Source organism: Rhinolophus hipposideros (assembly GCF_964194185.1).
Source record: "Rhinolophus hipposideros genome assembly, chromosome: 24".
NCBI lineage: Eukaryota > Metazoa > Chordata > Mammalia > Chiroptera > Rhinolophidae > Rhinolophus > Rhinolophus hipposideros.
Window position 1 is genome coordinate 14,300,698 of NC_138070.1, and position 12,134 is coordinate 14,312,831.

At 44.3% G+C, this 12,134-nt stretch overlaps 1 protein-coding gene across 5 annotated transcripts in view; it reads left to right on the forward strand.

Moving 5' to 3' along the window:
- Positions 1-12,134, forward strand: part of CORO1C (coronin 1C) — a 73,748-nt gene that overhangs the window by 26,193 nt on the left and 35,421 nt on the right. For all 5 annotated transcript variants that reach the window (XM_081037082.1, XM_081037083.1, XM_081037085.1 and 2 more), the window contains one exon: positions 163-362. In XM_081037082.1, the coding sequence (XP_080893208.1) occupies positions 168-362 (195 nt within the window). In that variant the 5' untranslated portion in view covers positions 163-167. The remainder of the gene's footprint in view (positions 1-162; positions 363-12,134) is intronic.

Below are 12,134 nucleotides of genomic sequence, written 5' to 3' on the forward strand. Positions count from 1 at the left end.
GAATTCTTTCCCTGACGCATTTGGATTTGCCATTTGGCTACTTTTTAGAACAGACAAAATGCCATACCATTCTGTTTTTTTTTCTACTTGGAGCTGTTCATTTGTAAAAGCAAAGCTTTCAGTTAGGCGCATTATTTTAACATAATTCTTGCTCTTCTACAGACACGATGAGGCGAGTGGTACGGCAGAGCAAGTTTCGGCACGTATTTGGACAAGCGGTGAAAAATGACCAGTGTTATGATGACATCCGGGTTTCTCGAGTGACCTGGGATAGTTCCTTTTGCGCTGTCAATCCCAGATTTGTTGCCATAATCATAGAAGCGAGTGGGGGAGGAGCGTTTCTTGTGCTCCCTTTGCACAAGGTAAGTAATCTGACTTTCTGTTAAACACCCTCTGGTAATCTCTATTTCTTCCATAATAGATTGACAGGTCACTAAGAATTGTGTGATTACCGATACCATTAGACTCTGATGTAATTGAGTACACTTTCCTGACCACGTCAGTTTTTCTTTAATAGAGAATCATTAAACAGAATGGTGAACTCTGTTCTGGGCGTGCCCTCTATAGATGAAAAAGGTTATTATCATGATGCCGTGAGCATGGGCAGGCACAGGAGTTGTAGGATTTGCTTAATAATCATCCACTTGTCACAAAAGATTTTCCAAGAAACACAGTCTTACAAACATGGTTTTAAGTGGGCAGAAATTTATAAGATAATCTCTTTTTGTGTGAAGTCCTGAGGACTGAGATGTTTTGGTTTTTTTGAATGGTAAATGGGATGAGAGCTGAAGAAAACATCCCCAAACAATGCAGATTTCAAGTCTGGACAATAGTAAGGTTCCGCAAAGGCTCTAAACAGTGTTAGTAAGTGGTAGAAATAAAGGATCTTTACTGAAAGTGGTTTCATAGGACCTTCAATGTCAAGGGGCTTTTCTGTCCTCCCTTCTCCTGTCTATCCATTCAGAGTCCTCTCCAAATGGGGGCAAAGATAGGAGATTTGTGATTTTCTGACTGTTCTTGAATATTGTAGATGAAAATTTGTACTTTTAACAGGAAATACCAGAGCCACAAATAATTGGGGGGAGGGTGTTGCTGTGACGAGAGAGCGCCTGGAAAGAGTCGTATTCTAGTTAGCTTTTAGGAGGAAAATTAGTTTGGTGAGTCCTGAGCTCTAATGATAAGGGCTTAGTGCCCGTGAGGATGCAGGTGTTGGGTCACGTTACAGCTGTTTCCACCCTCCTGAGAATAGTTGATCTGTCTCCCTGCGTCTGTGCCATGCCTATGAGGGGTGCCTCTCATCATAATGGACCATGTGATTCTGAAAGTGGCTACAATAAAGTAGTTTCTGTCAAAGTTTTGTTTCCCATTATATTTTGGTGTTTATTTCCTTAGGAAAACTCTCACTGGGAAAACTTCCAGTTCTCCTGTACTTTTCTTTCTCTCAGATGCTCATGACTAACTTGTTTTATTTTAGCATCTGATTTTTACTTTAGTGCCTGGATTGCTGTGATATTACTCAATAGGATCATCTCGCTACAGAAATTGGAGATGGATGCCTTTCGGGAACAAATTTGATCTGTTTTCAAATGTGCTTTTCTATTGGCAAAGTTGTCGCTCATATTCTAAAGGAGAATCTTTTCATGAAATTGAAATTTAATTTTCTACTTGGATACTTGTATTTCTGTGGAGAAAATTGCTGTTGAATAGCAAATAATGCATTACACTCCTATAACTGTACTTAACTTGATTTTTCAGTGGGAGTTTGAATTTAATGCCAGTTGCATTTGGTCTCCACAAATTTTTATTTGTTTGTTAAGAGCAAGGAACATTTGGAAACTTGACTTTTCAGTGGTAGGTTTTATGGTGGCCAGCTGAGAAGACCTTTCAGCTTGTCAACCAAAATAAGGCACTGGACTGCCCTGATCTGTTGTAGAGTTAAGAGTTTTTATTCTGTCTTTTATAGACTGAGGAATGAATTTAAGACCTTTTCTTTTTACTGCAAAGAAATGGAACAAGCCAATTAAGAAGCCCCAAATAAACTTTTAAATGGCTAATCTTCCTCTGAGTTCAGACAATTTTATTCAAGTTCCACATCCCCCAAAGCTTCTGTGAGTCCATCTTTGCTTTTACAAACTATGGGAAATTTTGAGTATCATTTATGCCATTTAAGGAGACCTGCATGCAGTTCCTAAGCTAACTGGATCTTACGATTTGGTTTTCACTTGTATTAAGTGGCCTACACTTAATAGATTTTAGTATTTTGTTCTTTAACCAGCTGCATAGGAATTAGTACAGAATAACTTGTTTTAAAAATAATCGTGTTTGGATGAAGTATTGGTTTTTGGAGGAACCTCAGGGATCTTTATTTCCTAGGCTCTAATATGGTTTGTGTGGCTCCGTAAATATTTATGTTTAGGAGGAGGTGACATTGGCGTAAATTAAGCCCAGTAACAGCCATTGGACATAAGGTCAACATTTGGGGTTATCAACTTTTATAATTGATGGCTTTACATGTAGTATGTGGGATGTTCGTGGATTAAAGTATTTGTATTTAGCCCTTAGGGTCAGTGTGGCATAGTGGAAAGAACACGGGTTTGGGAACTAGGGAGCCGGGGGTTCAGTCCTGGCTCAGTCAGGGACTTGTAGTGGAACTCAGGTATGTCGCTCTGTCCTGCTCTTCCAATTCTCTCTATGTAACGTGAAGGGCTGTATAGAAAAGTGATTTTTCTGCCTTGGAAATTCTAGGTGATTTCAGAAGTGCTTCTCATCTCCTATGATTCTCAATTATAAAGTGATTGCTGCTGCAGATGGTTTTGGTACCCAAATTTCAATGAAGGAAACACTTGTTCCCTTTTTTTCCCTCCTTCGTGCCAATTCATAACTTTGGAAAGTAGATGCCTTTTTATTTCTGGATGCTTTCCCGCCAAGGCCAAGGCTGAGCCCAGCAAAGAAGAGTGGTCTTCTGGCCTTGTAGACAGTTCTGTGCCTGCGGAACTCTCGGAACGATTTGCTATGGTGCCAGGGCCTCACCCATGAGTCCTGAAGTGACAGGTGACACTCCTGTTGCTTTTCTTCCTAAGACCCTGTCCCTTGCCTCGTTATTACCTAAGCTGGGCATCAGTAGCTGCTAGAAAACAGAACTGTGTTCACATTGTCCGAAAACCTACATTTTTATCTGCTTTATGAGGCTGACTGCCGTCTTGATATGTATCGCCTTATAATTTTGATATAATAATGAATATTTGAATAGGGATAAAAAATTTTACATTTTTACAGATGTTTATACAATACAAAGTCTTTCATCAGTCTTTGACTATTTAAGTGTAGTCATGTGGCTCACTCACCTGTAAACTGAGTAGCTCTGCGGTGCCAGCTTCTCTGCCCTCCAGGAGCACTTGCATCTAGTTTTCGCTGTGGTCAGTTTTCTGCTCTCCCCCAGATAACTGGTCCTGAGGTGTTTCTCTTCTCTTTAGAAGTGCAGCCTTGGGGGGTGGCCGGTTGGGGGCGGCCAGTTGGCTCAGTTGATTAGATCGCAGTGCTCTTGACGGCAAGGTTGCTGGTTCGATCCCCATGTGGGCCAGTGTGAGCTGCGCCTTCCGGGCCTAGATTGAAGCGACTCCTTGACTTGGAGCTGATGGGTCCTGGAAAAACACACTTAAAATAAATAAAAGTTTAATTTTAATTTTTTTTAAAACGGGGTGTCCGGTTAGCTCAGTTGGTTACAGTGTGGTGCTAATAACACCAACGTTGCCAGTTTGATCCCCGCATGGGCCACTGTGAGCTGCGCCCTCCTTGAAGAAAAAAAAAAAGTGGAGCCTTGAAGGAGAAATATGATGGGAGGAACCCAAAGGACATGGTGAACCCATTAATCCTTATACAGGACTCCGCCCTGGAAAGAAGATTCGTACAACTTCAGTATTTTATCAACTTTAAAATCATTTTATAATGAGGTGCCTTTTTTGTTTAAAAGCGAAGAAAACCCAAATTCCCACATACAATATGAAGTGATGCTGCTTGAAATCAGGATCGCAGGGGCTGATGTGCTGGGTGTGCATTGGGCTCCAGTGCGTTGCTAGCAGTCTGGGATTACTCTGAACATGAACTTCGGGAGTGGGTGTGGTTTTTACTAACTAGCTCAGGACTGCTGGTAATGTTTCCCCCCACCTTGTTTTATTTTCCAGATTATAGGTAGGTTGGTTTGGGTGATGCTTTGGGGGCTTTCTGTACGTATTAATAGTGAATCTGCATGATCTTAAGATGTATTGTAGCACTTTCAGAAAGGCTCCCATTTAAAAACATGGCCTTTCATGAATTTCTCGTCAAAGCCAGTTAGTGTAAGCAGTAACTACGGCTTATTATGGCTACCTCCTGAGGCTTGGGAATAGATTCTGGGAGAATCATGGTCTCTGTCTTCCGGGACTTAAAATGAAAATTGGAGGGAGTAGTAGAGACAAATACATTAGAACACGTACACAGCAAGAGGTAAGCTTAGGAATGAATGTATGTTTATTTTAATTGTATGGCTTATGAGGTTTTTGTTAGGAAGGTTTTATTGAGAACATGGGATTTTAAGAAGTCACTGCTAGAGGACTATTGAAAGTATTCAGCCCTGAGGTGGGGTGATTTAGATTAGCACACATGATTCACGATGACTTTGGTAATGCTTCGGTCAAGCTGTGGCATGCCATTCTGTCATGACTTCTCCAGGTGTGGTTTAGTACATTTTCTTATTCTTTGGTCTTTCAGAGGATGAATAATATAGCAGTCTTGCTGAACAGAAGTTGGCTTTGTGGTTTTGGCTACAGGGGTTGCTTCCCCCACAACTGCATAAGCTGTCTTGGCTCAGTCCCCTGTGCACTCTACCACGTGGGCAGGAACAAGTCTCTCCTGTGTGGAGTAGCCACACTCGTGATGTGGGACTGAGGCATTCCCGTCCCTGTAATGAGCCATGTGGCGTATTCAAACGCACCATTGTTTGTAGTCGGGTGCACCGCGTGCATATTCCGATACTTCCTATCACAGTGAACATGTGAACCCTAACTTAAACAAGTGTGGGGGGGAGTTGGTCAGAAGCATATGCTCTTGATCTCTTCATATTCTCTTGGATGGAGGATGCAAATCGGAGGGCTGCTATCTTCCCTAATTGCTTTCTCCCTTCTTCCCTTGACTGTTCCTACTTGGAGGTGAGGTACTGGAGTGATGGCTGATTTTATCCTCCCACTAATTGCCTGTGGAGCAGCTCTGCTCTAATGGGATGGGTGTGGCCATTCTGTTAACCTTCTGGGTCACCATCTCCTCTTTCTCCTCCTAGCTCCTCTGTCTAGTACCTTCTGGTGCAGTTAGGTTTTTGCCACTTATTTTAGGAGCTGTATGTGGGAATATTTGTGATCTTGCTGTATTTATGTCTGTGAACTATCTTTCCAATTCATTTTGTAGTCTTTCTTAGCTAGGGCTAGTGAAAGCATTCAGCCCTACAGAAAATTGCAGTGAATGTTTTCTTAGTTCTCAAGGATGAAACGGAGCTGTGCCTTCTAGATGCACAGGAGAGAAATGTATTGCTTACAATAGCGGCCTTGGGGCATTAGGACCTAATTCTCTCCCAGAAGTTGGGTGGACAAGGACTGCTTTAGAATGTTTTTCTGTCGTATTTATTAAGAAAGAAATCTTGATTCATTTCAGTCAGTATTCTTTCTGAGTGTCTCTTCTAACTGTTCAGTGTCCAGCTCACATGTTACCTCTAATTCGCTGAGACAGTGGAAGTCATTTTTGGGTTCTCTCAGCTGCTCGTCCTTGCCGCTAATGGTACCACAGGCTGCATTTTCACTTTGTATTATAATTACTTTTTTCATCAATTAACATAAGGGGAGGGTGATTAGAGTTACACGCGCTTGGTCTCCTGACATTACTTGGATGGAGAACGCAAGCCAGATGGCTCTTTGAATGGTAACTCTTGATAACAGGTTCCCCAAAATCTGGCCTTCCTCTATTGTGGTGGCAGCCTCCAAGGTGGCCTCCAGTGATTCTGACCTCCGTGTGTTCCTGCTGCTGTGTGGTTCCCTCCTGTGTGAAACAGGGCTGACTGTAAGCACTAGGCTATGGTACAGCGGATGGAGTGTGACTGAGGCCCGGGCACAAAAGCATATTAGCTTCCACTTTGTCTCATGGAGCTGCCATGTTGTGAGGACACACAAGTAGCTCAGTGGCGAGGTCCACAGGACCTCTTGCCGAAAGCCAGCTCCAACGTACCAAACATGTGAGTGATCGACCGTCTTGAAAGTGGATCCTGCAGCCCCAGCTAACGTCTTGACTCATGAGAACCTGGAGCCAGAACCACCCAGATAAGCTGCTTTTGAACTCCTGACCTTCAGAAACTATGTGAGATAATAAATGTGTATTGTTTTTAAGTAGCTAAGTAGTAGGGTTAAGCAGCAGTTGAGAACTAATGCATGTATTGTCAGAATATGATGTAGAATATAATGTTAGGTCACACGCTGCATAAATAAATGAGTACTTCACAATGGCCTACCAGGCCATCTGGGCGTTTTAAGCATTCTTTCTACCTCTCCTTAAAAAATCTACACACATGCACGCGCGCGCGCGCGCACACACACACACACACACAGATATATAACATTCTTAACACATACACACACACACACACACAGATATATAACATTCTTAAATCTTAGATGAATAATTGAGGGATTCTGTACAGTAGCAAGAGCAAGTTACATGGCAAGATTTAGTGATCCTTATGTTCCATGATACTGTCATGTAACCTGAAATATATGTTGTAAGGTTATAACCACTATCTCTTCCCCCCCCCCCCAAAGATTTTATTGGGGAAGGGGAACAGTGTACATGCTGTTCCAGGATTTTTTCCAAGTCAAGTTGTTGTCATTCAGTCTTAGTTGTGGAGGGCGCAGCTCAGCTCCAGGTCCAGTTGCCGTTGCTAGTTGCAGGGGGCGCAGCCCACCATCCCTTGTGGGAGTCAAACCGACAACCTTGTGGTTGAGAAAACGTGCTCCAACCAACTGAGCCATCTGGGGGGCAGCTCAGCTCAAGGTGCCGTGTTCAATCTTAGTTGCAGGGGGCGCTGCCCACCATCCCTTGCGGGACTCAAGGAATCAAACTGGCACCTTGTGGTTGAGAGCCCACTGGCACATGTGGGAATCGAACCGGCAGCCTTCGGAGTTAGGAGTACGGAGCTCCAACCACCTGAGCCACCGGGCCGGCCCCTATAGCCACTATCTTATATGTAACTTCAAATTACATTACTGGTTTTTGAGAGAAAGTCTGGAATGTTAACATTGATAGTGGGACTAAAGGTGATTTTTTATTTTCTTCTTTATAATTACCTATACTTTTTTCAAAATTTTTGCAATTAACTTATTACACGTAAAGATTATTTTTAAAGTATATTATCAATAGCATCACCAGAGCATATATAAAGAGCTAAATGTTGTTTAAGTGTTCATGAAATCTAAAACCGCACTTTAAAAAATCACATGCATTCATTCACGTACTCACTCCTTAGACATTTGTGCCATGACCTGTGTTGGGTTCTTGTTCTTTACAAGCTTTGGTAACAGTTGACTTTGGTCTCCCCTACGGGGAGCTTTGTGTGTGCATCACGTGTTTGAAACGGCGATGAGAGATGAGTTCCAGCAGAGGCTCAGAAGTCAAGGAAGACGTCACAGGGAGGGTCTGTTGGAATTTGGGGTTTTCCTGTGTGGAGGAGCTAGGGATGAAACAGAAGAGGTGCCCAGCCATTTTACTAAACTGATGAGTGAGAAGAGGTGCTCTGTTCCAGGAGGGCAAAGCATGAGGGGGGGGGGCACATTCCTCCTTCAGATTCCTGGATCTCTGGGAAATTCGGTGGACTTTTTTAGTATTGGAGAAATGGGATGTTTGCTTAGAGGGGGGTTAACAGGAACTGAAGGATAGCTTTTGATAGAAAATTACTTTTCTTGGCTCTTTTTTCCTCCCTTCTCTTCCATTGTAAATAGTGCAAAATTGGTGTTTTCCATGATCATTAGAAGAACCAGAATAAGCACTGTTCTCCATTTTTGGATTATTGTTATGACTAAAACAACATAGCATGTTTCCTCTGTATCATCTTCAGGAATAGGCAGGACTTCATGTCATATTCTTAAAAATAAGCCTCTAGAATGACATCAGAATGTGCTTGGAGGGTCCGCTACATAAACAGTGTCTCAGTTTTTGCACATGGTAGGGTTCTGTCATGTTTTTGTTCTATGGTTGTGGAAACTGGAACTCGGATTGAGTGATTGCCAAGAGCTGTGGACCTTTCATGGATTAGACTCTAGGTGTGTGAGTCTTTATTGATTTGTACATGTATATTTTTGATGAACATTTTTTTCCCCCACTGAGAGTGAAAGGGGTTTTTTTTGTTTTTGTTTTTGTTTTTTTGGTATAGAAACTGGGGTCCAATTGACATGTAATCCTTTGCATTCTTCCTCTGGGATTAGAAGGCTTAATAACGAAAACAGTAGCTTGTCAGGGCTTTGATTCTGTCAGCTCAGAGAATTGTCTTAAGGTTTGGAAAGTCCTTGGTCCATACCGTGCCTTGTGTGGAGACAGCGCCAAGGATGAAATCACAGCAGTTCACATTTTTGAGGGCTTCTTTAAGTGCCAGGCACCGTGCTGATATGTGCCTTCTTTCATGGAGTAGTTCAAAGGGAATGGCAGGCAGTCTCCCGATGGTGCTTTTAACCAGCACCTGCTGGATTTACATTGGCTTCCCCCCCTTACTGTACACTGCTGACAGGCCATTTCCATTTCCACAGAGGGCGGCACTATTTGGACAATGCCAGTAGCCCTTTGTACAGATGTGGATGTTTGGCACATGGTGGCTTTGGTGTTAGGGGCAAGTGATTTATTCAGCGCCAGTGTCCTCATGTGTCCTGGGATGCCCATTCACTGCCTCCTGAAATAGATGCTGTCTGATGTCCTGAGCACCTTAAACTGTCACTTAGATGGGCTGGGAAATGCTGGGAGGCGGGGGGTGTTTGTGGGGGTAAGGAGGCATGGAGAATACAGGGGGAGGGCACCAGGTGCAGAACAATGACTTCCAAATTATGTCACGAGCTGCCAGCCACACGAGCCCTACACGGCCTCATTACCACATGAAGTGCCACAGAAGGGCCTTTTCATTTTCTCCCACTGACTCTTTTCCACAGTCTTCTGTGGAGGGGGGAGGGGAGATATCCTACTCAACCCCAGTTAACAATGGAGCACAAAGTCCTGGCAGAAGGAACCTCACAATGTGCCCTGGGGCTATTTTTGATTACAGTGAGTGGCTGTGACTCAGAGTGTGCCCTGGCAGATGACGGGCTTCCACCCTTCCCTTCCCTTCCCGCCCGCCCTCCTCCCCTGGAGATGAGCAGGCAGCCTGTCCTTTGTGCGTTTCCTTGGCCGGCTTCTCCAACTGCTGCGGTTCCCTGATATGTCCACAGCAGCCGGCCTGCAGGCTTGACAGGGCTCTGACAGTGGTTTTTACCATATATGGCCATCAGAGCTCTGGGGCTGTCAGCTGGCCAGGATAATTTCCTTCCTTTGCTTTGATTGGCTGCACGGGTGGCTCAGAGAATGGTGGGATCTGGGAGAATGTGGTGAAGGGGAGCCACTGAGTCAAGTGCAAAGAACGTTTAACTCTTTCCTGGTTTCTGGCGCGCGAGTCGTGCTGAGCACACAGGCTGAGCACACAGGCAAGTGCTGCCGGCAGAAGCCCTCAGCGTGTAAACGTGTAAACGTGATAGCCCAAGTCTGGGAAAGCGGCGGAGAAAAGGTTCCCGAATGCGCATTCCTCTGAAATAGACTCAAGGTTTAATGGACACATTTCCGCCGTCTCTCTTCATCCAGAAGCCACCTTATAATCATAGGCAGCAAATTTTCTGCTCCTACCAAGTCGAATAATCTGTTAGGGGTGGGACCTGAGTTGAGTCCAGGGAAGGCTGAGCCGGGAGGGCGAGTGATGGAGCACGTGTTGGCGCTCTCGGAGGACTGGTGACTTGGGTTTCTTTTCTGGCTGAGCTTTAAGTTGTGAGTAAGTGATACAGGCTACTGAATTGGGTCTCTCCTCTGGCCTTCCTGCTTGTTTACAACCGCTGCAAGATGTGAGCTGCCTCGGCCAGGGAGCCCAAACCATTTACCTAACATAGTTGTGCACTTTTCTCCGTTTTTCATCCCCACTTCAAGGAGCGTGGGTTTTTATTCTGAGGCGTGTGGGTAAAGCGAGGCAGAGCTGGGATTGGAAGAGGTAGCCCTGGGGCTCATCATCCTATACCGAAGGTCCCAGGGGAGACGTGTCATGTGCTCAGTCCAAGGGGCGAGGCAAGCAACTACCGTCCTTTCCGATTTGACATTGAACGCTTTATTTTAATTTCCTATATTTGCACGGACGTCTGTCGGTCTTTTGCTTTTCAGCTTCTGCTTTCAAGCGGAATTTTATTTTGAGTTGGTTCTACCTCATCATAAGTTCCTAGTTTTTGTTTGTTCTCAGACCAGAAGTATCATATAGAATTGTGTGTCTGCAGTGATGGGGTTTTTCACTTCATAAATATTTTTGTTAAGTCGGGAAGTCAGGAAATACAGCTTCTCTGGCTGCTATTGCATATTTAGGTGTGGCTGAGTAAGGAGATGTTACTCTTCCACCTCTTTTGCTTGCTGGTAAGACAATATCCATCGTTTCAGAGCAACTTGCTTCAGGTTTTTAATGGGCTTTAAAAGTGGTCTGTTTGATACTGAAGCCAGTTGTGAAGAGGACCCATGATGGCAGAATGATTTGCTTGGCATTTTCACTGCTCATAAAGACTTCTTTTTGACTCCCGGGGAGGTGAGGTGTCTGTAGAACCACACTGCCGCTCCCTGGCAGCTCCAGGCTTAGCTTACCTTCCAGGACTGGGTAACCCAATCCGTAGGCTTTATTCTGGAGCACATCCTCTTACCCTCAGGCTTGGTGTTTCTGGTTCCCTTAAAGTAAAACTTCCTCCACATGTTTTATTCCTGGGTCATGAGCTGTCACTTTCCGTGACCAGCCTGTCAACAAGTCCTACATGGCATGCATCACTCTTTCTGGTCCTGCAGAACGTTATCTGGCCACTCTTCCCCTCCGCCGTCCCCCGTCCCATGGCCACGGTCACTACAGCTCCTCCTTGGGTGGCAACAGGGCCTTAAGAGACTCCAACAGAGCACGTATACATACAAGTATACGGGAAGTTGGAAAGAAGGAAAACCCACTTCAATAGAAATCCTTTTTTGACTCCTTTGAACTCCACACAGTGTGAATGGAGCCCTTATGCCTGAGCTGGAAACTTTTCCTTTGCTTCCAAGCACGTGTTAGACTCACCATTCTCCTCACGGCGAGTTCCAGGATCTCACTGTCTTCCTCCAAGGCTAGTGAGGAGTGATTATCAGTGCCTTTGGAAAGCTTTTTAAATTTAGAGACAGTATGATAACGTTTTTGAAATTTGGGCACATAAAGTGGTTTTGATAGCATTTCTTTCCTAAAATGAAAACTTTTAGAAATATAAAGTAGGGATGAACAGGTTGGAAAATCTTTATACCTTGCTCCTTGCGTCAGGATGGGGTGAGGGCTGTTTAGGCCGTTAACATGGGGGGGGGCAGGGTGTAACCAGTCTGGGTAATAAGCCCGGGTTATAATAATGGTTATGAAATGGCTGGATAGTAAGATGACTGTAGATTAGAAATTGGAAAAGGACTGGGAGGCTGCCTGTGCTGGATTAGATAAGGGAAAACAGTATAGAAGGGGTGAGAACCCAGCCCCGAGAAGGGCTTGGGTTTGTATGATTGAACTCCAGACTGTGAACCAGAAAGACACGGGATGTGGAGTTCCTTGGGCACTTAAAGGGGAATGTTTGATTTGACTGATAAAGGTAATGTGTGTCACTTTTTATCACCATGTGACTATTAGCTTTGTGAAACCATATGTTAGTCATGAGAAAGAGCAAGCCTGCTGGGTGGTGGTGTGTGGCTTTCACAGCACGTTCCATTTTGAAGGAGCCAATAATGATTAGATTGGTCCTCGCTAGCACCCGTTTGCTTAGCACCTGCGACCTAAACTGAGCTAATGTGCAGGTCAAAGAGTTACG